Source organism: Bos mutus, chromosome 12 (assembly GCF_027580195.1).
Source record: "Bos mutus isolate GX-2022 chromosome 12, NWIPB_WYAK_1.1, whole genome shotgun sequence".
NCBI lineage: Eukaryota > Metazoa > Chordata > Mammalia > Artiodactyla > Bovidae > Bos > Bos mutus.
The window spans coordinates 32,786,309-32,814,291 of NC_091628.1; the positions used below are offsets into that span (position 1 = coordinate 32,786,309).

The following is a 27,983-nucleotide window of genomic DNA, read 5'->3' on the forward strand; positions in this document are numbered from 1 at the left end:
CAGGTGGGAAAAAAAGGTTGTATATTTTCATATCAGAGAAGGCAGTGGCACCCCACTCTAGTACTCTTGCCTGGAAAATCCCATGGACGGAGGAGCCTGGAAGGCTGCAGTCCATGGGGTCGCTGAGGGTCGGATGAGACTGAGCGACTTTACTTTCACTTTTCACTTTCATGTGTTGGAAAAGGAAATGGCAACCCACTCCAGTGTTCTTGCCTGGAGAATCCCAGGGATGGGGGAGCCTGGTGGGCTGCCGTCTATGGGGTCGCACATATGGGGTGATTATTAATGTTCATTTAAACTCACAAGATAACATCTGCATGAGGAATCTGAACTATCCTATACTCTCTGAAGTCTCCCAATTTTTCTTATTTGAAAAAAATGTGTGAACATGCAGTAACAGCAGTTTTTTCTAGAATAATTAAGTAAAAACTACTCTTGCATATTTAGATTTAGAAAACTGCTACCCCAAAATCACAATATGGCTCATAAACAGCAATATTTAATACCACAATTATTTCAAGGTATGTTCTGTTTATTCTAATGGGGGCTACATATAGAGATGGATGGATCTCTTAGCACATATATGTTCACTTCTATTCTGGAGCAACAAGGCTATTTGGATAAAAATTAGCAAGCACTCTGCCTTTTTTTAAAAATCAGGTTTGCCCAACATCTATAATTCAATTAGGAAAGGAGCAGAATATTCATGGTGCATACACGTAACTCGGATAGAAAGTGATGACCTAAATACTTTCCAAATGGAAAGTCTTAGTCACTCAGTCATGTCATGTTGTGACCCCTGGGGCTGTAACCCACCAGGCTCCTCTGTCCATGGAACTCTGCAGGCAAGAATACCGGAGTGGGTTGCCATTCCCTTCTCCAGGGTTCTAAATGGAAGTAACTCACAAAGAAAATTCACTTGCAGCTATTTAGTTTTCAAGAACTGCTATAATTACTATATATTAAAAAATATTTCAAGTCTTTATATGCTACTCATTCATCACAAAGTCAATAAAATGCAGCCAACATGGACGTGGACCCAAAGTTGTAATATACATCAATAGACAGCAAAGCTCAAAATAATCATGTTAAGAAGTGAACACTCTATCTGCTAATGCTTTAAAAACAGTATGTGACCTATATATTACCTTCAAGAGGAAGCAAAACATTTTCACTTAAAGACAGCATTTCAATTAGTCATTTGAGGCATACAGAGAAAGAAAAAAAAAATCAGAGAAATAAGTAAAGAGTTTGTGGCCCAGTAGTCAAACAAAGTGACATGAATTACTCGAGGGAAACTAGTCTTGAAGTCCCTGCTATGCCGGGTTCTCTAAGCTTCTCAGCATCAAATGATAAGCCAGGCTCTCAGGAGGGTGATCTGGCAATTCTCTGCCTGGAAGTCGCTAACAAACCAGCACAATCCACTCTGTACTTCAATTCTTTAGTTATTTAAAATCCTCTCTCTTCCCAATTTCCTAGTGACAAGCAACCTGCATTATTGGGATTTTACTGAAAACACTGTTGTGAAAAATATAAACTATTGCCCTAAGATACTACTAGGTTGTCAATATATTTGAGGACATAGAAAAACTGAGCAGCAACTTGCTGCAATTTTAAAATGTATAAAATGCATCTTCTTTTTTCAAAAGTGGAGCTAATACTTTGATGAGGAGTTACTACTTAATGGAACAAATATGTATAATAACTTAAGCAAACGTTAACCTTGACACCAGGATACAAGCAGAAATATTCTATGTTTATTGCAACTAAACACTTGACTTTTCAGTCACACTGTACTTATTTAAAACTGTGTTGTCACTGTCATATGTAAATCCAACTGCAAAAGTTTGTGTTTTTTCCTACCAAAATATTTCTGCATTAATAAAAAGTAGATTTGAGTTGGCATGACTATTTTTAAACACACTATTAAAAGATATTTTTCTTTTCTATAAAACTGAATATACACAATATATATGAGCATCAATTTATTTTATGCAATTAAAAATTTTAACCACCACAAATATTTAATCATGATCTTGATTAGTCAAATATGAGTGGTTCATTGAGTTTTCTGGGTTTCTTTTTTCCTTTATAACAAAATATTTAGTGAGGTTTCTTAGGAAAATTTTAGTAAGTTCTCTGGCTCTGGAATAAATAAAGCTGAAATTGCCCCCAGAAAAATGTCTGCTGAACAAAAGCAAATTCACAAGTTAAAGCATTAGGCTTCCCATCCCATCTCACCTCTAGCTTGTCACAGAGCCACGGTTTGAGTTCCCGGAGTCACATGACAAATTCCCACTGGCTATCTATTTTACATACAGCAGAGCGGGAGGCAGGACGGAGGTACAAGAGGGAGGGGAAATGTGTACACCTATGACAGATTCATGTTGATGTACGGCAGAAACCAACACAGTATTATAAAGCAATTATCCTTCAATTAAAAATAAATTTTAAAAAGGTAAAAAAAAAATTAGGTTTACAATACTACTATTAATCTTTAAGTTGAGTATCTAAAGACTCCAGAAACATACATTTGTTTCATAGAAAAATGTGGTATCCTGATCCTCTCCCATCACAGCTTCCATGGAATCCCTATTTCATTTCCTGGAGCATCTTTCTGTCCATGCTGAAGAAAGGGATGCAGTCTGAACGACTACTTTCCCAGTAGAGCTGCAATAAAGGATGGATCCAAACATCTCCTTTTGGACCCCGAGAAAGGACAGGAATTCAGACCAAGAGAACCCCTGGGCACTGCCTGAGAAGGGCTACCAGACCCAGGAGAGCAGTAACGGACGTGGAGGACTCAGTGAATTCAGGAAGGTGGGGGCACCACCCAGTGGAGCTAATCCTGGGGGGCTGCGAGGATCACCCCCACCAGTCTAAGCTCATCAGAGGCTGAGGAGCGAGCTCTACAGGGGGTGAGAGATGGGGACGAACAGAGAATTACTGGGTAGGCCAAAAAGTTCGTTTGGGTTTTCCTGTAGCTGTTCCAAAAAACCCAAATGAACCTGTTAGCCAACCCAATACATGGAAACAGGAAAGAACTCAGTGACGCGGCAGCAGGTCGGAGAGGAGTTCTAAAGAGCGTTTTTAGTGTCTTCATAATAATTTTTGTACAGTTTATTTTTCGTTCTTTTTCTAGGAAGTTTGGTCCTGATAGAGTGTCCTACCAATTCAAATGAAAGGATACCTTCTTGATTCTATATTCACTCTTAGAAAACCCAACACTGCAGAACACACGTTTCTGAATTAAATAACACATGTCTGCGGGGCTGAAATGCTGAGACAGGTACTTGGCTGCATTAGAGATGAATTATGCAACTCCTTTAAACTTGACTTTGAACGTGAGGATCAACACAATCACACACCATTACTATGTAATGTGCCATCTTCTACTCACGATATCTGCATCTGAAAGCTAACATCAGAGCTCACACTTCCCTTGGTAAGCTTATCTGTATTTTGAAATACTCAAACTTTAGAAATTCTGTAAATCACTAATGTCATCGTGGTTGTTTTTGTTGTTGAGCTGCTAAGAGTCGACTCTTTTGTGACCCCAAGGACTGTAGCCTGCCAGGCTCCTCTGTCCATGTAATTCTCCAGGCAAGAACCCACTGGAGTGGGTTGTCTTTTCCTATTCCAGGGCATCTTCCTGACCCAGGGATCGAACCTGTGTCTCCTGCCTCTCCTGCATTGGCAGGAGGGTTCTTTACCATCTGTGCCACCTGGGAAGCCCAATTTCATCCTGGATAACACTGCAGTAATTATTCTCAAAGTCTGAAAAGATCTTTTCACCACACTGCCCACCTCTCTCAACTTACTTACCTGAGAGGCTCTGGGGACGCACCTGCACACAGAAGACCTACCTGTACGGTGTAAGGATGTTCAGAGGAGGCGGTTTATCGCTCTGGTTGTAAATGTCAGCAACAGGATTAGGAATGCTGTTCTTTGAAACCACCTGCTGGTCTTGGACTGTGGAACTTTTGAAAGCCTTTTTCATGTTGATATCCTGTAGTGACACTGTTTAGAGAAAAGTCCCCCAAGTCGGGTTATGTGGAAATATTTTGAACCGTTTAGAAACAAGTATAATTTGATTCACAATCATAAACATCTCCTAGAATAGCCGAATACATAACATCTATTCTAGCAGAATAATAGTACCTACTATTGTTCATTTAAAATCATGTTTACTAGTATGCACAACCCCTCCCTCTGATAAACAACAGTAATCTCTATAAATCATGTCTTTCCTTCTTTTGTGGCAATATAATGATTTCATTGAGCCTAATTATGAGTGCATCATTCTTTACTTAAATAGCATTTCTCAGAAACCACACAGGGATAAAGTTATGAGTGTAATAGGTATCGGGTATCCAGGGGGAGGGGAACCATTCAAACAGTTAATACGTCTGCAAAAAATACACCAATGTAGAAAGTGTATTAAGTTTTTCTGACAGTAATATTAAGGAGAAATGGTAAAGCTTTTCAGCACACCTAGAGTTCTGAAAATTAAGCAGCATGATACAAATCTGCACTAAGGAGTCTGAGAGAAGCAGGCTATTTACACTCATTTCTTGAGTCTGAACGGCATACTGCATCTCAGGTATCAACTCATCTGACCTTGACATGACTTTCTGAGGTGGGTGTACAGGCACATTCACCCATTGGACCAATGAGGCTGACGGTCAGGGGTGTTAAATGACCTTTCCAAGACTGCCCAACGGAGTGGCAGGATCACATAGAGCACAGATTTCCTGACTTGGTCAAGGATTCTTCTATAGGAATATCCACCAAGGAAAGTCTTAAGGGAGAATACTGATTGGGAAGGGAATGTAAGGCTATATAAAATGTGCTGTAGAATCTCACGATGCTAACCTTTTCCAGGGTCAAGTTTATCACAAGCATCACAACTGCAAGAGTCAACAAAAAGCTGAATAAAGACAAATATTTTTAAAATCATTTTTTATACCATTTGAAAAGTATATGATTGATTTAAAATATTAAAACTCCTTGTCTGAATAGACCCAGTAGCTATTCAAACTTTTCCTTTTAAATAAAAGACACATTTTAAAATTAAATTAAAAAGAGCACATCTCTAACTTCCTACTTTCTGTTGGAAAAGTAAGAATGTTCATAACAAATATTAAAGTCTCAATGTTCTACACTTGTTAAATTTTTAGTTCACTAATCTAATTTTGACCTTTGAAACAGATCTGAAGATAAGAAAACATGTTTTTTTGAGTGATGAGGGATGAATTTCATAAATAACTACATTAAAAAAAACTTTCAGTTTTTATTAATACTGCTATTGAAGGCCTAGTAGAAAAATAAGATGCTAGGATCATTTTAATGCCAGGAGGGAAACTGTAACTGCCTATATAAAGGGAAAAATAATTTTTAATTTGAGTGTTTTCTTCAAAGTAAATATAAAATGGCACATCTTGATTTGGGGGGATAGTTTTTTTCCCCCCAAAATAGTCTTTTATTTGAAAGAGACAAAAAGCGAAAAATTTTTTAAGGGATTGTTGAATTTTAATTTTTTTTGAAACTATCCCAATTTCAGGGAACGTCATCAAAATGACCATCAGTTAACTTCACAGCACCTGTGGATATTAACTTTGTTTCAGAGGCCTGAAGCCCTTCATTTCTGGGCAATTAAGTCAGCAGGATCGGCTCAATTACTTATAATCGGTCCTAAGCGGGGCAGAGGGTACAGGGCTCTCTTAGCTGGACAGTATCTTTGGAGTGAGTCTGTGATTTTTCCGGTAAGAAAGTATCTTTCCAATAACTACCAGTAACCTCCATTAGGACTTCTAACACTGAATGCATTCAGAGAGTCCTTTAAAACAAATACTGCGTGTGTCGTTTATTTACAAATTGAGTGTGGTTCACAAGGTAGACCAGATGTGACTCTTAATTACTAAGTAACCCTGCGCTGTGGGTTTTTCCCCTTGCTTTTCTTCTAGGAAAAGACGAGATGAAGGATGAGCGCACGACCTCAAGGAAGCAGCAGGGTGACTCCCTGCCCTCCTTCAGCATCACTCTCCAGGGATGACCTACCCTCTTCCACCGTGGAATCCAGCTGGGTGACCTTGACAGCGAGGCGATCAATCCTGTCCTGCAGAGAGTTTGCGCGGATGTAGAAGTTGTTGGCCTCGTTGAACAGCTCTCCGAATATGTCCTCAGCATGTTTGCCTGCAGAAGGCACCAACAGAAGGCCGCCTGTCAGAGGCCACACTCTCACCCAAGCCCAGCGCCAACCTCCGCACATGTGGTTTTGTGCAAATCATCACAAAATGCATCACTATCAAAGGCCTGTAGGATTTTTCAAAATTTATTAGGAATACTCACATGTATCTGAAAGTGACCCCAAGTTGTAGGATTTTTAAATGACCCAGATAATACAGAATTTTTACTATGAGCTTTCCGACCCCACCAAGTTGCTTCCCACTAAATTAAGCTTCTTTGGGAAAAAACTAGCTCTCATTTTGCATGCTTTACGCATATACAGTTCAGGACCTGAACTTTCCTTTTACTTCCCAAGTAAACAAATTTGATTCAACAAATCATGTTGGCTTCTAAATTCAGGGTTTTAACCTCATTCACAATCAGCAACGTCAGATATCTTATACAGTGCCTCACACTTCCAATGGCATTAAATTCTTCTAATTCATATTTCAAAATCTAGGTATACAATGCTAACTCTGGCCCTCCCTAAAAATCAGTATGTTGAATTCTGAGTTAAACTTTTCTGTACAGATCTCTTCTTTCCCATGAGTGCGAGACATACCTCCCATCTTCCTTAAAGTGTAATTAATAACATTTCTGAAAATTTCACAAGATCGGAATCAGTATCTGCTTTCACTCAATTTCCAAATCCTAACACCATTCCTTTACTCACTCAACAAACATTTAATAACTGCCTACTAAGCATGCAAGGTGCATTGGAGAAGGAAATGGCAACCCACTCCAGTGTTCTTGCCTGGAGAATCCCAGGGACGGGGGAGCCTGGTGGGCTGCCGTCTCTGGGGTCGCATAGAGTTGGAAACAACTGAAGCGACTTAGCAGCAGCAGCAGCAAGCATGCAAGGAGCATGAGTGCTAGATGCTACGGCATGAGTACGTTTAGTTCTTTAAGAAACGGCTAAACCGTCCTCCAGAGTGGCTGGACCATCCTGCGTTCCCACCAGCAATGAACGAGAGCTCCTGTTGCTCTCCACCCTCGTCCGCGCCTGGTGCTGTCAGTGTTTTATGTTTCGGCCGTTCTGATAGGTGTGTTTTATCTTGTTTTAAGCTGCGTTCCCCTGAAGACTGTGATGTGGAGCATCTTTTCATGGGCTTGTTTGCCATCTGCGCATCTTCTCCAGTGAGAGGTCTGTTCGGATCTTTCGCCCATTTTTCAAACAAGTTGTTTATGTTTTTTATTGCTGAGTTTTAAGAGTTCTTTGGATATATTTTGGATAATGGTCCTTTATCAGATTACGTCTTTTGGAAACATCTTCTCCCAGTTGTTGGCCTTCTCCACAATATCTTTTATAGAACATAAGTTTTTAATTTGGATAAAGTCCAGCTTATCAATTATTTCTTTCACTGTCATGCCTTTTTAGTACCGTATCTAAAAAGTCACAGTCATATCCGAGGTCATCTAGATTTTCTCCTTTGCTATCTTTGAGGAATTTCATTGTTTTACATCTAGGTCTACGATCCATTTTGACTTAATTTTTGTGACGGGTATAAGATGCATTGGTTTTATCTGCATATTCTATCAACTTATTACTCAAAAGAGAAGAGAGCCTGAACCTTCCCCGAAGAAGAGTCACCTGGAGCGAGAATAACTGTAACGCTTTCACCGCGCTTTACAGTTTACACGGTGCTCTCACACTCACTCTCCTTAGTCTTTGCTGTGAACCCCGAGACTATCACCTCCACGGGAGTTAAGAACCACCTGTGCCCACTGGGCGTCCCCAGCTGTCCCCACCTGGGACAGAGCCTTCTGGCACCACCTGTATGATGACTGAGAACTCATGAGCCAAACACGGAGCCACTGCTCCCGCCTTCTAGGTGACTAAGCTGAGCACCAGGTGGTCCGTCCAGACACCGTGCCGAGAAAGTGGGAGGAACAGATGAAACGACAACGTGGGTCTCCTATCTTCTGATTCCCTGCCTTAGCACGTACTTCCCTCAGCTTTCTTGGCTAGAGATCAGCCACTTCCCATGAATTATCTCAGGTCATGAGACACTTGGAAATGTCCTGCTTACTTAATAAAATGGACTGAAATATTCTGCTGCTTCAGTGGTTACTCCTAGATACTGGATAAGCATCTCTTAAGAATTGAAAATCTGTATAATTTCATGAATTCTAACAGTGTAACTGTCTTAATAACAGGAATGCTGTCTGAGGAAGTAAGATTAAGAAAGGAATCAATGAACACCACTAAAAATGGGAGTGGGGACTTTGACTTCTTATCTCAGTTAAGCAGTAGCTCGTTTCTCCTGAAGCTGAAAACCTGCGATGCAGCTCTCTGGAGTCACCTGAAATACTGCCGACAGTCCCCACTCACGCGATATACAAAATGGTTCCAAAAGGCAAACCAATTTAAAAAAAAAAAGAGTCTTCAGATGAATTATGCATGCTTTTAAACACTGTAACTAGATGCGGCGTCCAATGGTAATGGATGTTTGCTGCCTTTATTATGAACTTCCCGAGCAAGCCTTGTGTGTCTAATTACCTAATAGACATCTCCATGCTGGTGTCCTGTAAGAATCGCAATCCCTGGACAAGTTCTCATAGGAGCTCATGTTCCCATTAACTCAAACCCACACCTCTACATGCAAAGGCATGGTCCACCCGAGATGAAGCCGCAGAAAGAACAGAGTCACCGTGACTGCTCCCTCCCTCCACTGGCAGACACCAAACCTCTCCTGCGCCCCACCCGCTGAGCTTCGGCCCTTCCTGTTTCTCTCCTGAATTACATCAACAGCTTTGTTTTCCTGGGTCCAGATTCACCTTCCATCCTTAAATCTGCACATCAGGATGCTGCTATTCCAACCCTTCACTGCTCCCGTCATCTCAAGACCAAACCCAAGGCTCTGAGCAGGCATGGGGACCCCGTGCACTTTCGCTCTGTCCTTTTTCTGGGCTCCAGCAGAACACACTGCCTAAACCCTCCCCACTTGCTCATAGATGCTGTTAGTCCTCTGCGTGTTCAAACCCCTTCATGCTGTCACCTCACTCAGAAGAAGAGATGAAGGCGGGCAGTGACTCAGAAGGTTCTGCGGGTCCAGTTCAGTGAACTTCCGGGCCCATCCCCTGCTGCCATCTCCCTCGCACGTTCCTGCCAACCAAACAGCCCTGCGGATGCTCAGACACGCCCGCTCCTGCCCAGGCTTTCACATCTCCTGTACCTCCCGCCTGGACCACTTCTGTCACCCAGGTCTAGACCTAAATGTCATCTTCCAAGGGAGATGTTCTCTAGCTAAATGGCAATCACCTCTCTGTATACACACTCACAGATGTAAACAAACCCCCACACACCCCCCACCCCATCCCCTCCCTGCTATGTTGTTCTCTGAGCACTCACCGCCACATAAGTTATACACTTGTATTTAGTGATCCTGTTTCCAGCCTGCCTCCTTCCACAAGAACACACGATCCAGGACAGGGGGACTCTATGCATTGCTACATCAATCGCCAAGGTCTAGGGCGTGTCTGGCTTATTGTAGGTGCTCAAAAAGAGATTTGAAGAAACGAACAAAAATGCACACACTTAAAACTCATCCTTCGGGAAGCAGACTGGGGTCTGTGAGATCAGAGGCCCCTCCCTGTGTCCTCAGATACCCAGAGGACATCTTAGTCACAGGACATATCCTACACCCCTCCTCTTGGCTCTTTTATACAAGTCCTGTAAGGGCGTGGGCCACGCCTGTGGTCTCTGCACTGATTGTGCTAGCCAGTGCTCAGCATCTCTTGAATAAAAACACATAACCTGTACCAGTGTTTTCTCATCCACAAGGACACAGCCAACAAAGGCTCCCAGCTCAGGTACATTTGGAAAATGCTGGACTAGAAAGATGAAACATGTATACGCCTCAGGCGTCTCAAAATCTTTAACATGCCCGCGTGTGTTGGGGTTCCGCAGGGCAAGCACTGTGGACATCACATTTTCAAACTGACTGGTTTTGAAACACCAGTAACGCCTTTCAGACCGTTTTCTGAAGCCCGTGTGGGAAGACGCCTGCCCATTCAGCTGCACGACCTGGAGACAAAGCGCCGTGTTCCAAATGGTTTGGATTCAAGTCTAGCAGCTGTTTTTTTGGAATGTCAGATGTAATCAAAATGGAACCAACTAATTTTTTTCTACTTGACCATTCATGGTTTAAAAAAAAAATTCCAGTGCAACTCCAAGAAAACCCCTTTCCCTTCAGCGCTGCAGAAATCTAATTAATAGCAACAGTGTGTACCACTGACAACTCAGGCATGGACAGCACAGCCTCTTCCTGAAGCGACTTGAATGTTCTCAAAACACACTCTGCAGATGCTAAACAGGCCAAAAAGGATCAATATCACGGACCCTCCACCTTCACTGCTTAATCCTATTTGAAAAAACACAACAGACACTCTACTCCCTTTGGAAGTTCTCGATTTATAAAAACAAACAGAAATTAAAGACTTGCAAACTTAATCTTCTACTAGCTGCTGGAAGCTGACAAGTGACTAAAGAGAAGAAAATAGGAGGAACTATATTTTCTGATGAACGAGAATAAAGCGTTGCAACCACAGCACTCAGTTCTACGAACAGTAACTCGTTCGAAGAGCTTAATTTGACTCACTCTTCCAATGGCAAGTCCGATAATAGCTGAACCGAACTAATTCTGAATTAAAGACCACGAAGAGGTAAGTGCCACTGATTCATTCTTAACTGACAAAGAACCAATTAGGGATTTATCTGTACCACACGAGTTTGAGTCCAAGCTCAAAAAATCTTGTTGGGAAGGAAGGGAGCAAGGAACGGGGCAACGGGCAGAGGGTGATCTCTCAATAAATGAGTATTTGGTAGGAAGGATGCAGACAGGTGTCAGGGGTGTGTGAAGCAGGCAAGAAGCGGGTAAACCCAGTCCTGGAATCACCACCGTAGGCAGATGGGGCAGGACGTGCCAGTGCAGAGGCAAAGCAGAGGGCTGAGATGGCAGAAGGGGGATGTCTGGTTCTCCCGGAATAGCTTTTATTTTCCCAGTGAAATAAGCAAATCATTCGCTCACAATCTGGGATGGGGGGCTGCAGGGAGAAAAGATGTGAAACAGGCAGGAAACTAATTAGTGTAGGAATTACAGCGTGACTGCCGAGCAGCCCTGAACGCCCACCTGAGGAAGGCTGCTGATTTCATGTCCCTCTCCTTTTCTGACACAAGCACTTAAAGATACAAACTTCCCTCTGAGCACCTCTTTACATAAATCCCACAAATACACTGGTGATTCTGTGTGTTCGTTACCGGTGCAGTGAGAGTTTGCAATTTCCTTTTTGGGTTCTTCTTTGACCCAAGGATTAATTTAGAAGCTGCCGTTTGATTTTCCAATATGTGAGAACTATCTAGAAAGATTATTAGAATTATTTTCTCATTAACATCATGGTCTTGGTGGTATAAGTCTCTTCAAATTATTATTTTATGGCCAAGCGCATGCCCCATCTTAGAGAGGGAGCGTTAAAAGAACGTATATTCTGCAGGTGGGAGTTTTGTGTTCTACAAACATGGATGAAGTCAGCCTAGCTGGCAGTGTCGTTCAAACCTCCCATATCCTGGTAAGTTGTGATCCTTGGAATCTGTCTTTCCCAGTTCTGGGGCAGTGGTTTGTCCTGTGACCTCAGTTCTCTGATGATCTAAGAGAAGCTGCTGAGATCTTTTCTTGTGCAGGTGGGTGGGAGTTCCACGTCTGGAATGCCAGGCTGGGGTCATCTGTGGTTCCTGCTTCTTTCTGTAACTTCTCTTTTTCTTAATCGAGTGTCACGCTTTTCTCCCTTCCCATGAGTCTCCTATTTTTGGCTGGATCACGTGTGTAAAAGGCTGGTAGAGGATGAAGCAGACATAGTAGACCTACCCTTATGAAAGGCCCTGTGTCAAGGAGGAACACAGCTGAGACTGCTGATTATCACAGTCATGGACTGATAGAAGAGTGGTGTCATGGTTTGGACAATCTTAGAAAAAAACATTAAAAACCTTGAAAATCTTCCCTCAGTGTTTTTAGGTGATAATAACAGTGCAGATCACAATGATCAGAGAGACACCTGTAAGTCACTTATGATACATTACCATAGGCCTATGAACTCATGAGATGGGAAGAACACAGCTGATAAAGGCAGAGAGGTTTGATGGCTGGCTCTCCACGTGAGCTAGGAAGAATTAGTCTGCATTTAAATCTTGCCACACTGCAGTCGGCCCGGGGCAGGGAGAGGTGAGAAACAACCCTGGTGTCATTACTTCTGTTGAGGAAACACTTCTGATGCTCTAGGTGAGTGATGGGTTAGGGAAAACACTTCAGTTTCCAACAGCCCTGTCTTTGTGAGGAGGGGATTCTTCTACTTGCCTCCAATTCTGTGGCCAACAGAGCCTTACTTTACATATACAGGTACACAGGAATGCTTACCTCCTTCACTGGCTTTCTATTTTTATCCACAAGAAATGCAAACATGTATCTCAGTTTGAGGCAGTAAATTTTAAAAAATTCATGCTGTTTCTTCTAGTCAACTCTGTCTAGTACATAAACACCTCTTCTCTTAAAGCACCCTTAACCTAGCCTGAACCTGCCTGGTGATGAACTTGTGATCTATCTCTTGAATATATTATGTTTAATCTTCCCTTTTTCCCCTCAAATATTCCATTTGGCTAAAGACATCCAAGAAATCTATTCAGTGCATGCCTTCAAAACACTTAAAATCTCTCTTCTGACTAGAACTGCACTTGGTATAATCAATTAACACAACCCTGAACTTCAGATCCAATTACATAAAGCAAATGTGTTATGCTGCAAGCCATCAAGGGAGTATTTTCATTCAATTTAGCATTTGCTTTGATATGAGACATAATACATAAAGAGTATTAATAAAAATACTAATCACTAATTTAAAAACTGAGAAGAAAACAGACTTCCCTTCTCATTTATACAAGTACTCAATGTAGAAATTAAATGGAAAATAGGTTTTGTAATAGTTTTTTTTTAAGAGACTCATGTTTAAAACTGATACAGTCTCAAAATTTTTATACCATTGGTAAGGATGATCTTATCTCTGTGGGAGGAAGCTTGATGACATATAAGATGAAAGAAATCTTTTTAAAAAAAGAGAGAGATGCCAAAAAAGATTTGAGATGTCAGTACTAGTTTTATACAAGAATTATGACAGTGTCTCCCCAAACAAACAAACATATGTATGCCCAACAGCAAGATAATGGTTATTCATGGTATATCAATATAATACAGTAATCTCTAGCTATTAAAAATGTATCTTAGATGCTGAATATATACTGAGTATAGGCTACAAAACCAGATGTATGAGAAATCACTTTTAGAATGATATATATGAACCATTATCAATGACTTCCTGTGATTAATAAAAAAATTATAATTTTTTCCTTTCATGTTATCCTGTGCTAAGTTCTCTATACTATCTTATTAGTACCATCAAATATAACCAAAAACTCTGGGCAGGGGGTACCTAAGGTCTAATTCCTTTCCTTGTGCCATCTTGGAGGCCTTCGTAAGAAAGGAAAAGAAAGCTATTACTGCAAGAACGTAGAGAGAGAAGTGGAAACTGGCTTGGGAGGCACAGAAATGGATTTGACACAAATGCTCTGTCTCCTTTTTAAAGCAAATTCTATTAGAATTACATTATAATGTCAGAAGGAATTTGATTGCAAGACACTAATTTTAATTGAGCAACTAGGTGATAAGAACAAGAGCACTCAGATCATTAATCAAGGAAAATGATGAAAAAGCACTCTCGATTCAATGTTAATTGCTACACTAAACTGCCATTATTTGAAGGGAAAAAAATCAATACTCCATTGCTGGAAAACCAAGTAACACACTAATTTTTTTCCCCCCTCACTGAAGTAAAGTTGATTTACATATTATTTTCATTTCAGTTATATTACACAGTGATTCAATATTTTTACAGGCTATATACTGCATTAAAAGCTGTTACAAGATAATGGCTATAATTCCCTGTGCTGTATTAGAAGATTCTTGTTGCTTATCTGCTTTATACACAGTAGTTTGTATCTCTTAATGCCACGCCTCTATCTTGCCCCTCCCTCTGCCCACTGGTAACCACTAGCTTGTTTTCTGTGTCTGTGAGTCTGTTTCTGGTTTGCAATATACATTCATTTATTTTCTAGATTCCACATATAAGGGATGCACAGTATGTCCTTCTCTGACACTTATTTCACCAAGTATAATACTCTCTCGGTCCATCCACATCGCTGCAAATGGCAGACTTCCATTCTTTTTGTGGCAGAGCAACATTCTACTGTGTGTATGTGTGCGTCTGTAGCCCACTGTCTCTATCCATCGGTCGTCAATGGACAGTCAGGCTGCTTCCATGCTCAGTGCTTGTAAACAGTGCTGCTATGAACACTGGGGTTGTTGAAAAACGTTTTCAAGTTAGTATTTACATTTTCTTCTGGATATAAATCCAGGAGTGGAATCGCTGGGTCACACGGTAGTTCTGTTTGCATTCTGAGGGACTATTTGGTATCTATTATCCCCTCATGACACTGAACTGTCCCCCCACAGATGTGAAGAGAACCAGAGAGACACCAGAGGTGCACCAGACCCGAAAAGACCAAAGAGACGCCTTCTGGCCCTGGCTCTGTTCTTTCTCCCCTAGACCCACGAGACCAGTGCTTCCTAGCCTTTTTGACACCAGGGGACCGATTTTGTGGCAGGCAGTTTTTCCACGGATCAGGGGCAGGGGGCTGGTTTCCGGATGATCCGACACACTACAGTTTCTCTGCTCTTTATCTCTAATTTAACATCACCACTGACCTGACGGGAGGTAGTGGTCTGCGGCCCAGGGGTTGGGGACCGTTGCACTAGAGAACTAGTGACTCCAGATTAGAGGACACCCTGGTTTCACCCTGGTTTTCACTGGGCCCACCTGGATAGCCCAGGGTAACCTGCTTCTTGTGAGGTGAGTTGACAAGCAGCCTCAACCCTCTGCCTGCCAAGTGACACAGCACACCCGTGGGTCCCAAGGGTGAAGATTCGGATACCCTCGGAGGGGCTGCCCTCAGTCTGCCCAAAGGGGACTCCACGGAACAGACAAGACCGTGTGGGCAGCTCCACTTACAAACAGGCCCCACAGACGCGACTGACACAACACTGTACACGGAACACGGCACGATGATTAAAAACCGTAATGGTTTATGTTGGTTTTCCTCACTTAGACCCCATGCCCACAGACGTTTCAGGCATACAAACAAGAGACTGAAAAGCATTCTTACAGAAACACATGAAGGCACACAGAAACACGTTCACCCTTCAATAATCTACGTGGTATCCTCCTGTAACATGAATCTACACATTTTATCAACTGCTGCTAAGTCGCTTCAGTTGTGTCCGACTCTGTGCGACCCCATAGACGGCAGCCCACCAGGCTCTGCCGTCCCTGGGATTCTCCAGGCAAGAACACTGGAGTGGGTTGTCATTTCCTTCTCCAATGCATGAAAGTGAAAAGTAAAAGTGAAGTCGCTCAGTCGTGTCTGACTCTTCGAGACCCCATGGACTGCAGTCTACCAGGCTCCTCCGACCATGGGATTTTCCAGGCAAGAGTACTGGAGTGGGGTGCCATTGCCTTTTCCAATTTTATCAACAACCCCTACCAAAAATCAATTATAATTAGTTCAAACTCCAGAAGAAATCTATTTTGAAACACATTTTAAGTAATTTCCAGGTTACTCTGGCCTCAGCCAATGATTATAGGCATCATATATCAAAAATATATCCATAACAACACAGTACAATTCTTTTAAAGAAAAAGAAAAATACTCATCTGTTGTGTTTCTTCTTCAAAACAAATAAAAGCACTTGAGTTGTTGTTTTTTTTTTTTTTTAAACCACTCTCCTGTGCTTGAGGCGACCAGGATGTGAAATTTCATGGAGGATTTTCTCATTATTAACAGAGGTTCTGAAAATTTAACTGTGAAAACCTGTCACCCAAAATGCAGTGTGAACCATCTAAACCGAAAAGGAGTGGGATGAAGTGAGAAAATAAGATCACGATGTGAATGTAAAAGTTAGGCAGAAAGACTGCAACTTCAAAAAGCTTTGGAGGAAAAGCATTTTCATGCACATATGAGTCGTAAGAAATGGAGTACTTCTTGTGTATCTCATACTAATGTTCAAAATTGGAAAAAAAGGGAGCCCACTCCTTATGCTTGTGTTTGCTTACATGTCTGTAACCCATGCATGTGACGAGTACATGGCACTGAATATGTGTCACCAGCAGCTCACTGCTGACCTCCATTCGGAATCAGTACCTGCACTTTAACCTTTAGAAGGTTAAAATCAGCAAGTCTCACTGGATCCTCAGGCTGGATCCTCTGATTCATTTGAAATCTTATTCAATCAACAAACACGTATCGAGCCTCCACTCTATGACAGTCACAGCACAGTTCTCAATTCACTACATTAAAAAAAAAACGATTAGTCCTGTGCAAGTGTAATAAATAACTCACTTTAAAAAAACAACTACCAATTATTTTATCCTTATGTATAACAAGCTTTTAAAAATAAACACTACTTTAAACTACACATTTGGTCTTATTTGCTGCTACTGCTAAGTTGCTTCAGTTGTGGCCGACTCTGTGCGACCCCATGGACTGCAGCCTACTGGGTTTCTCCGTCCATGGGATTCTCCAGCAAGAGTACTGGAGTGGGTTGCCATTGTCTTCTTGGTCTTATCTGCTGCTGCTGCTAAGTCGCTTCAGTTGTGTCCGACTCTGTGCGACCCCAGAGACGGCCGCCCATGAGGCTCCCTGGGATTCTCCAGTCAAGGACACTGGAGTAGGTTGCCATTTCCTTCTCCAATGAGTGAAAGTGAAAAATGAAAGTGAAGTCACTCAGTCATGTCCGACCCTTAGCGACCCCATGGACTACAGCCTACTAGGCTCCTCCATCCATGGGATTTTCCAGGCAAGAGTACTGGAGTGGGGTGCCATTGCCTTCTCCGTTGGTCTTATCTAATCATCTGTAAATCAGTCAATTCCAACTTGATCACACCAAGCCAGTGTCAGCAGACCAGAGAGGGCAGATAGCTCATTTCATGCTGGGAAATTTTCAGGAGGGAGGAAGGCTCTTTCCTCCAAAGCCTCTTCTTTGGACAATCCCAGAACTACTGAACCGAAATCACTTGGCTAAAGTCATTAAAATTAATACGTCACTGGTAATCAGAAAGGAGGGAGCCCGAGGCGAGGGGACTCACTCAGACTGCTCAGCTGGCGGATGATGGCAGCCAGGGTGCTGTTGGTCACACACTCGAGCTCGCTGGTGATGCCCTCCGGCAGGGCCCCCCGGCACAGGTGCCGGGGCTCGATGTTCCTCTTCACTAAGGGCATGGCTCACGATCTGAAAATGAAAAAGATGGTTTCAGAAGCTCACAGTCCCAGTGTAACACGCCTGGAACTTCGACTCCCTGGAAAGTCGACTCTTGCCCAGGAATCCGCCTTATCCTATTGCTTCTGTGTGAGCAAACCGGCTAAACATGCAACAGATGTCGAACTACTTACATAAACGTTACAGATTTCAAAGATGTACGGACAGCACATCCTACTTTTATAGAAAAATGATGTATGCACAATTTCTAGTTAAGCATGACAAAAATAAAATCCTTAAAATTATTTCCCATCTAATTTTGCTTACTGTACAATTAATCTAAACCCAAATTTTTCCTGTGATTTTACTCATTATGCAAGAAGATGCCTGCACATTGGCATTTAACTCCAGTAGTACTCTTCATTACAATTCAAGTCAAATGATTAAAGAATTTCAGAATCATATCAATATGCTTTCTACTTTCAGGCAACTTTCCTATCTTCCAATAACTCATCTAATCTCTTTTTAAAATTCCATACAAAAAATAAAATAAAATTCCATACAATGAAGCTCTTCAGTTATCCTATAGCATGATTAACTGGAATACCTTTTTTCTTAAAAAAAAAAAAAAAGAGAAAGAAATTATGGAAGCAACTCCACAGATGTTTAAAACAGTATGAAGTTCTCAGAACATCTCTTTCTGTGACCATCCCTGTCCATGTGAACCATCTGGAAGATGTCTTTTGGGTGAGCAGCCAACTAAGTGAGACAAACACAATTAGTCAGTTTTTCCAGATATCTTACTGCTGGTGGTTTTCAGTTGAATTTTGTTGTGATCAGAGGGCATGCTTTGTCTGATTTTAATTCTTTTAAATCTGTTTTGTTTTATAGCCCAGAAAACGGTGTGTCTTGGTGAATGCCTCACACATGCTTCAAAAGATTGTGTATCAGCTGCAATGACTGACGTGGCTGCTGAGATGTTCTGTATCCTTAGCTGATTTTTAATACACTCGTTTCATGAATTACTGAGAGGGGTGTTGAAGTTGTCAGTGATCACTGTGGATCTGTCAATTTCTCTCTTGAGCTCCATCAGTTTGTGTTTATGTATTTTGAAGGTCTGCTATTGAACATATACACAACATTTAAGATTCCTGTGTCTTCTTTTTTAATTTATTACCTTTGGTTGCCCTGGGTCTACACTGCTGCTCGTGGGCTTTCTCTAGTTGTGGCAAATGGGGGCTCCTCTATAGCTGTGGTGTGTGGGCTTCTCATTGCAGCAGCTTTTCTTGTTGCAGAGCATGGGCTCCAGGTGCACGGGCTTCAGCAGTTGCAGCTCTCAGGCTCAGGAGTTGCAGTGCCTGGGCTCAGTGGCTCTGCGGCATGTGGGGTCTTAGTTCCTCAACCAGGGATTGGACCTGCGTCCCCTGCACTGGCAAGAGATTCTTACCCCCTGGACCATCAGGGAAGTCCCCACTGTATATTCTCAGTGAAATGACCTCATTATCTTTCGGTGATACTCCACTTTTTCTGGGAGATCGCAGTGCTGACTTCCCGTGTTTGGATCTGTGATCACGTTGACAGGTATGTAGGAATTCTGTCCTCAGAATAAACATGATCCCAGCAGAAGTGGCCACACAGAGCCCGTGCTCTGACTCTGCCATACTGTCCACTGTGAAGGGCAAGGTTGTGGCTGGTCCCCGGTTTTACAGCACTCCACTTGCCAGCTGATGTCCCCAGGAGGTCACATGTCCGCAGTCAGAGGGGAAACCTGGGCTTCCCCAAGGCCCAGCCCGTTCCATGACCTTCTACACTGACACCGCCTGGCCTCTTCCTAGTTAAGTTTCAGATGAAAGTCATGATGAAGTGAGGGGCGAAGCAGGGGAAGGACCGTGGATGGTTCATCAGTCATGGTTCATTGGGATCAACGTCCAGGCTTTGCTACTAGAACATGGTCCGTCCACTTCTGCAGGATGAGAGACAGAAAGGCACCAGGGTCCTGCCACTAATACCACATAGTCTTAACCGAGATGGGCCTCAGGTTCCTCTTCTGATTGACAGAGCTACTGTTCTTGCAGGGTCCCAAGCTCTCATAGGCTTTCCTTCCTCCCAGTGAGATACACTTAGCTGGCCTCCAGAAATATCCACATTGGATTCGCCTGCATGCCAAACATCTGCGTTTTGATTATACTTCAGCCAGTGGAAATGCAGAGAATAAACATCAAAAAATAAGACAAAAATCCCTTTCCTCAAGGAATTAAAAGGTTCAGTGAGAGAGACAGGCATATAAATGAAGTTACAATCCAGGGTGACAAGCGCTAGTTTAAGGTATTTCTCATTTCCTGGGAAGTGAAAACACTGGAAAGACTTCACTGGTTGGGGAAGAAGGGGTAGGGGCAGGGTTACACTGCATCGCCAACCCCATGCGTGGCACACGGAGGCCACTCAGTAAACATCAGGGGGGTGGAGGAGTGCAGTTCACAGCCATGGCTTAGAAGCAGATCAGAGGTATAGTGGTGAGCAGAGCTGCCTTCAAGACTTAGAAGCAGCATCACATTATTTATAAAAAATCATCCAGTCTTTCCTCAAAACCCTCTACAACTAAATAATAAGTATCTCTGGGTGGGGAAAGCAGAGTTCTGTCTATGGACTAACACAGTGATACATATGAAATGGTTGTTCACCTTTCCTTGACACGTGGACCCTTCAGGTGGATGCTAACACCCAGTTCTAACTGAAAAGGCAGAGAACGGAGGTCAAGGATGACATCTCTGCCCCTACGCGTTCACCACTGGCTCCTGTCTCATTGCTTGTCTGCTATAAGAAGAAGCCCCAGAGCCATTAGTCATTAATCATGAAGGAGACGCAAGCTGGAACCACTAGGAGGTGGCGGGCACACCTGTTAGAATGGACGAAGGCAAAACCACTGGCCACACCGAAGGTTTGGTAAGGATGTAGGCAGAGCACAGTTCTCTGCTGAAGGGAATGGAAAACGACCCAGTCACTATGGCAGTCTGGCAGGTTCTTAAAAGATTAAACACACACTTCTCAGGATGACCCTAGGATCTACTCCATGCCTGGGAACTCATGCAAAAGTAAAAGCACACGCCCCAAAAAAGACCTGTACACGAACGATCATACACCTTCATCTGTAAAAGCCAAAAACAACCCCAGAATAGAAACAAGCCCAAATTCATCAACAGGCGAGCAGATAAACAAACAGCACTTCTCAGCAACAGCAAGGAATGAATCACTGATCCGGGAAACAACGTGAACGAGTCTGGGATGATCATGCTGAACCAAAGTCAGACCAAAAACAGCACAGCCAGAAGGACTCCATCTATGTAACTATGATACTGTGATTTACAGTAACAAATATATATATTTGGTCTTCCTCTCCATCGATGGCACAGAGCTCCAAAAACTCTCAGAATTCCTAAGTGACAAGAACTATAAAGGTGTCTTTTGCCACAAACAAGCCAACCCTGCTGAACTACACCTGTGGATGTTAGTGAAGTGACTCCGGACCCTCCCTAAGGATGGGGGGCTGGTTACCAGGGGAACCAACCCAGTGAGTAGGAGGCTGGAAGCTTCAGTCCCACCCCCGAATCCCCAAAGAGAGGACAGGGGCTGGAGGCTGAATTCCATCACCCATGGCTGATGTCCTAATGCACCATGTTTGTCCTGAAGCCTCCATACTCCCAAAAGGATGGGGTTCAAGGGCTCCCAGCTTCATGCACCAGATGCATTTACATGCCAGGAGGGTGGTGTGCCCCACGCTCACAGGGACAGAAGCTCCAGGGGCTCAGGACCCGCAAGACTTCGCCCTTTGTTCTCATCATCAAACTGCTCATCATATCCTTGAAGGTCCTCCTAACAACCCTGCCGTGAGTCTGGTGGGAAAACTGGCTTCCTGGGCTCTGGGCACCATGAAGCTCAGATGGGGCTGTGGGAACCTTAAAGTTACAGCTAGTCGGCCAGAGCGCAGGTGACAAAGGAAGCTGGTGGGGCGTGGGCAGGGGGTCGTGGAGGGTGGACCCTTCACCTGTGGGGTGACTGCCCTCCACCAGACACATGTCGGAACTGAGGTCAACTGCATGCCCGGAGGCTGGTGTCACCTCCATTGGAAACTGCCTGCCATTGGAAAGCCCACATGTCTGGTGTCAGACGAGGAAGCGCAGACACACACGAGAGTGCTTCCCTGTACAGTCACGTTCTGGAAAACAAACCCATCTAAAGAGACGGAGGGAAGATCGGAGGCTGCCTGGGGAGGGTTGACCGAGGCCAGAGGAGCCGTCCATGGTGACGGTGTGCGAGCTCACGTCTGGTCTGTGCTGGTGGTTTCGTGGCCATGTGTACGGGTCAGAGTTCGTCAGATGGGACATCTCAAACACGCATCCCTTACTGTTGGTCAGTTACGCCCAATAAAACTGCTTAAAACTGGATCCATGGGGGTGGATGAGAGATGCAGAGCAGAATACAAATTGGGAGATGCCTGGAAATGTATTCCCTATTTAGATTCTGACATGATGGTCAGGTAGAAAGAATTACTGTCAGCCACAGACAAGAGACAAAAGACTACAACAGACCAAAAAAAACCACACACACAGAAAAAAGATAAATTTAGCAACTCATTGGGCATGGCTCCAGAAAAGTAACACAAACGGCCACGGTTAATGGCTCGGTGAATCCGGCAGACAGAAACGCTAGCTCGGTTCCGAGGAAAAGTTTCCTCCTGCAGAGCTCCCTCCTCCTCAGGGGATGCGTTCCCCTCTCACCGGGCCCCAAGTCAGTACTGCAAAGAGGGTGAGCACCGAGCAGAGGCAGCTGCTCTGCCGGGCCCCACCTCCCTCCCGCACTGCAGCCGGACAAGCCGGACCACTGAGCCGAATCCGAGTTCTTCCACTAAACCCCAGTCCTCACCTACAACACAGAAGCAACAACCCCTGCTGCTCACCTGCAAGGGCTGTGATGAGACTGCACACCAGCAAGGCCAGGAATGCCGAAAAGTGGACCCCAAACCCCCAGACACTACTCCTGTGAAGGAATCGAGGCTTACTTGACACACTAAAGAACTAGCCCCATCCCTCCCTCTCCTATTTAATTGGACAGGAATGGGGGGACGGTTTATCAGCACCACGACCGGGCTGTGACTGTGATGAGCAGGCCAGGCTCACGAGCTGCCTTCTGCCGTATTATTACTGCAGTATTCATTAGGATCCACAGTAAGCGTCTGTTACGTGAATGCTCTTTTAAATAAAACTAAAATAGTAAATTTCTGATTCGAAGTACAATAAACATGTGACCTACAGACACTTGACAAACACAAGATTAAGCTGAGTGGCCACTGCATTATTTTCCTAGGAACACATGAAGAAGCTGAAACCATCGAGAAACCTCACACTTTAAGACGTGTGAGGGAGACAGGGCTTTCTGAAAAACATGAATCTCCAAGAATTCCCAGGGACTCAGACTCTACTATATGACCTATGACCTCAAGGTTTAATTCTCAAAAGGCTCTAGTTTTTGTTTCTGTTCACTCACTTGACCATAAATTGAGAGTCTTCCTGGAGATAAGTCAGCATCTCCTCTTCTTGTTAAGAAAGATGCAGCTCTCCTTTTTCTCCACCCTACTCCTTTACAGCAACCATCTGAGAATGACATTCGCCAAAGAAATTAACAAAAGTCCAAAATGCATTAAAAATAAATTTAAGGTCCTGGAGGAAATGAACTATAAGATACAAAAGCAGATCATTTGCCAATCGTGTAAAGAAAACACTATCGGCATAGCCTGAAATATCAACTTGTACCATATAAAATTACCATTTTTGTTGGTCAAAAATAGCCAAATGTTGGTGATTCATATGAATGACATAAAATAAGGTCAAAATAGCAGTAAATCTGTAGAACCTATCAACTGTTCCCCAGCACACATGCTACGAATCTGTAGAGTCTCTGTATTTTTAGAAACCAAAAGCATCCTGATGGCAGTATTTTTGGCAACTAGAAGCTGTGCTCGTGAAAGAAAGTTAAGATAAACTGAATGGCTATTTTAGTTAACTACACTCAGTTGTTTGCACTATGAAAGCAGGAAGAGATGTACTAGTGAAATATCTAAAATTTGCAACACTCGGTCTCAAATAGCACACCTGGCATCTTGTTGGTTCCAACACAGTACGAAAGGTGGATTATGATCATCTCCAAAAGGATCATTCGGGTTTCCAGGTGATGCAGAGTCCTGCCCCAAGGCCACAGAAGCTGAGGCCAGTACTAAGGTCATCTCCAGAACTGACTGGGCCCCTTGTAACTGTTGCCAAATAGCCCCCCTGATCCTTACCAGACAGTTTTCCTGACTCCAAATTAGGCAAAAATGCCCATCCCAGTACTGTCCCTATAGCACCCTAACCAATCACCTAATGCCACCCTTTCAGCAGGAATTTTCTTTGTCTTTAAGCTATACAAATTGGCTCAGTTCAGTCGCTCAGTCGTGTCCGACTCTTTGCAATCCCATGGAATGTAGCACGCCAGACTTCTCTGTCCACCACCAACTCCCAGAGCCTACTCAAACTCATGTCCATTGCATCGGTGATGCCACCCAACCATCTCATCCTCTGTCATCCCCTTCTCCTCCCGCCTTCAATCTTTCCCAGCATCAGGGTCTTTTTCCAATGAGTCATTTTTTTGCATCAGGTGGCTAAAGTATTGGAGTTTCAGCTTCAACATCAGTCCTTATCCTTTAGGATGGACTGGTTGGATCTCCTTGCAGTCCAAGGGACTCTTAAGAGTTCTCCAACACCACAGTTCAAAAGCATTCCATTAACACCCAAAAAGCACTGATTTTCCCTGGTCGGTCAGGAGGTCAGCCCACTGCACTCGTGGTGCCCACATGATCTCTGCTCTTTGTTCTCAATAAACTCACTCCTTTCTGAAATGATCTGTGCCTGGAACTTCTTTTCCAACCCGAGTTCGGACAGGTCATTTTACAAAAAATCAACCAAAGAAACAAAATCATAAAACTGATGATGGTAAACTGGTTACACATGATAAATGGGAACATGTTATCAATACATATATAAGCATTTTATATGTCATTGACACCCACTACAACTTTATAGGCTGGCAGATAAAGATAAACTTAACAGATTAAGAACTCAGGGCTCAAAAAAGTAACTTATCCAGAGTGACATGACTAGTAAGTGCAAGAACTTCAACTCCAAACCAGCTGTGGCAGGTGCCAAAGTCTTAGTATGTTTCTGCAACTAACCTCCTCTGTCAGCATCACCAAGTGAGGGTCCATGGTCTCTGAGGTGCTCTGAGGAAGGTTTTCCAATGTTTTCAGCAGCTTATCAAGATGGTGTGTGTGTGCTAAATTGCTTCAGTTGTGTCCCACTCTTTGCAACCCCATGGATTGTAGCCTGCCAGGCTCCTCTGTCCATGGGATTCTCCAGGCAAGAATACTGGAGTGGGTTGCTGTGCCCTCCTCCAGTGTATCCTATATTATTACACAAAACATGTCGGTATATTCTAACAGGACAGCAAGCATACAAAACAACTGTTAACTCCACCAAAGCTAAGTGACAGTTATAACAGAGTTAACAAATAACACTGTTATAGTCTCACAGAATTTGAGAGGACATCTAAACATTGTTTCAGATAGCCTTTTTCTTTAAAAAGCAAAGGCTATTTAATGAAATTGAAACCAATGCGTAACTTTTAAGTACTATACGCAGCTTTCCAGTTACATTAACAGAAAGAAGAAAAATGCCGAAATAAGACCTCCCAATAGATGATGCTGACTTTTAACTTTAAACTTAAAAGAAAATAGTAATTTAAACCCACAAGTGATATAAATGTGTTGCCTTGCTTTTGTGAGTTTTAGATCACAACCACAGAAACCAAAATGTAGTAGATAGTACGGGCTGGTATTCAACAGCGACTCTCAGCCCCTACCCTCCCTGCTGTATCAGAGGCTAGCAGGCGAACCCACATTTCTGAGGCCCCTGGCGAGGGGAACCCTGAATTTGCTTTCGACTCTTTCCCTATCCATATACCTTATATTTATTTTTCTTGCTTAGTTTCACTGACTAGGACGATTCTGAAATAAATGCAAAATATACAGGGGAGAAAATGAGACTCAGTTTAATGAGTCAGCAACTGCATAGCCACATTTATGGTTCACATAAAAATTAACAGGAAATGAATATATCAAACTTCAGTTTTCCTCTTTCAAATTCTTACTGTTGACTAGGAACAAAAGCTTGATATATTGCCTGGCTGTTAATATTTATATATTAAACTGTATTAATATTTAATATTTAGAAACATTAACATACTTTATCCTATTCTATTTCAAATTAACATTTTGAACTACAATGTTATAGAAATTAAATGGCTTTAATGATGAAATGCACACACTCTTACCGTGTAGCTGTTGACTTATGGGTTGCAGAAATGTCCCCTAGGTAGCATCACCACTGGCTCAGGTATCAGTAGTAACAGCAATCAAAATTAAAGCTAAAAAGGAAAAAATAAAATTAAATACCGGCAAGCAAAATGCATTCGAGTCTTCAAGAAAGTTTAAAATTCAAATTTCACATTTTGATTATTTCATCAAGGGAGCTCTAGTCCCAGAACTAGTTCTTTTTTAATTAGCAGGGAGCTAATAAGGAATGTGCATTCTGGTATGACTCCCACTCCTTTTCTTGGAATAAGCTCTGCAAGTAACTTCAAGGACTTGAGTAAATAACAGCCAAAGGGAAGAAACACAAAAGCCCAGTAAATCACAGGTCTGTTCAGTGGAACTGCTCACACACACTGCAGGCTTGTGACCGCCCTCAATTAATGGAATACCAACCCTTTGCACAAGAACTCTTATTTCAAGTCCATAAAAATCTTGGTGATTACTTCAAAAATATTTCAATAGTACATATGGGGATAAAACAGTGACAAAGACTCCATGTGGGCCGAACTAACCCTAATGTTTCCAGGATGACTGAGAGTAACAGCAAGTCTGCAAAGTCACCTGAAATTAAACACTGTTCACCAAATGCAGTACCAAAAACAGTATAGCTTCCCACCAGAGTTACGGTTCACTGTGAAGAATACAGTTAAGAAAGGTATAGTGAACAAGCATTAATTCATCCAACAAAACTTTTCCAAGTACCTGGCGTAAGTTGGCCCCCCCCTCTTTTCAACACTGCGGACACAAAAATCACTGAGAAGACACCTGCTCAACCCTGTGAGGGCGGCCGATGCTGGCAGATACAACACAGCACAGTAGATGCAGGAAAGGGCAGAGCGGCCCGGAAGTGGGTGGAGTGGAGCAAAAGCTTCCCAGGAGATCAGGGGCGGGTGGGGAGGGGTGAAGCTAGGAAAGGAGGCCCAGGAAAGGACAGGATGCAATGTCCTTAGGGAAGGCGAGCAGCCCGAAGTCTAGAAAGGGCTGTGTTGTGAGCTGTATGTGGGCCGGCAGATAATGCACACCCAGAGTTAGGATCATCACCACCCTTTTGAGAGTGTGGAAAAAAAAAAAAATAGATCGTTTAATGACACTCTGATCCACACATGTCCTCCTAGTTTGCTCACTTAAAATTAACAGCAGCACATGACTTTCTTCCCCTTTCTCAGGAGCAGCTGTACGGCGGATGCTTGATTATGCAAAATTAAAAATGACTTTTCCCTAAGTCATTTGCATAAGTGATCATCCTATTTTCAAAGACAGAGAAGTATCTCTGGGTTTTAGATGATCCGGGCCAAACTTCCCCTGAACCAGATCACCTCCCAGCATGTATGTTTCACTTTGGATAAGGTTATTTCATGTATCTGCTAGCCGTGCATAAGGGCAAGGCCAGTGTCCACACACGTGTGTCTTGGGTGACGCTTTGTATTTACAGCCCTCAGTTACCTTTTCCTTCGGGAAACACAAGTGTGGATTTCCCCATTCGTGTGAAAGGCTATGCAACTAATATTCTGTTATTAGTTATCTAGTGGTAAATGTCTCACTGAAGACTAAGCAGAATGCTAACATGTCACTCACATTTAACTCAACCTTCGCGAGGCAGGACAGAATCATGCTCCGTGCCGTTTCAATAAACAAAGAACGCTACCCACCATCCAACCAGCAGCCACGGCAGCTGCCCTGACAAGTCAGCCCTGAGGGGATTCAGAATGGAGAAAAACAGGAGACCGGCCCTAAGCAGTTAAGACAGAGGATGAAGGACTACGTTCCATGAGCCCAGATCCCTGCATCTTCCCACACACAAAAAAGCACTAAAATCATTATCTTGAGACGTCTGTCTTTTATGATTGCTAGTGACCTTCTGATGTTCAACTACATGTTTGTTCATTTGGAGCAGTTCCTCAGAGAAACTTCGAGGCTATCTCGAAGGTTCTAGTCCTCAGTAG

At 43.0% G+C, this 27,983-nt stretch overlaps 1 protein-coding gene across 3 annotated transcripts in view; it reads right to left on the reverse strand.

The window, feature by feature from the left end:
* The window catches only part of WASF3 (WASP family member 3), a 76,015-nt gene that overhangs the window by 13,765 nt on the left and 34,267 nt on the right, over nucleotides 1-27,983 (reverse strand). For all 3 annotated transcript variants that reach the window (XM_070380497.1, XM_070380495.1, XM_070380496.1), the window contains exons 2-5: nucleotides 26,001-26,093; nucleotides 17,473-17,615; nucleotides 6,061-6,195; nucleotides 3,867-4,020 (exon numbers count right to left, since the gene is read on the reverse strand). In XM_070380497.1, coding sequence (XP_070236598.1) covers nucleotides 3,867-4,020; nucleotides 6,061-6,195; nucleotides 17,473-17,605 — 422 coding nt within the window. In that variant the 5' untranslated portion in view covers nucleotides 17,606-17,615; nucleotides 26,001-26,093. The remainder of the gene's footprint in view (nucleotides 1-3,866; nucleotides 4,021-6,060; nucleotides 6,196-17,472; nucleotides 17,616-26,000; nucleotides 26,094-27,983) is intronic.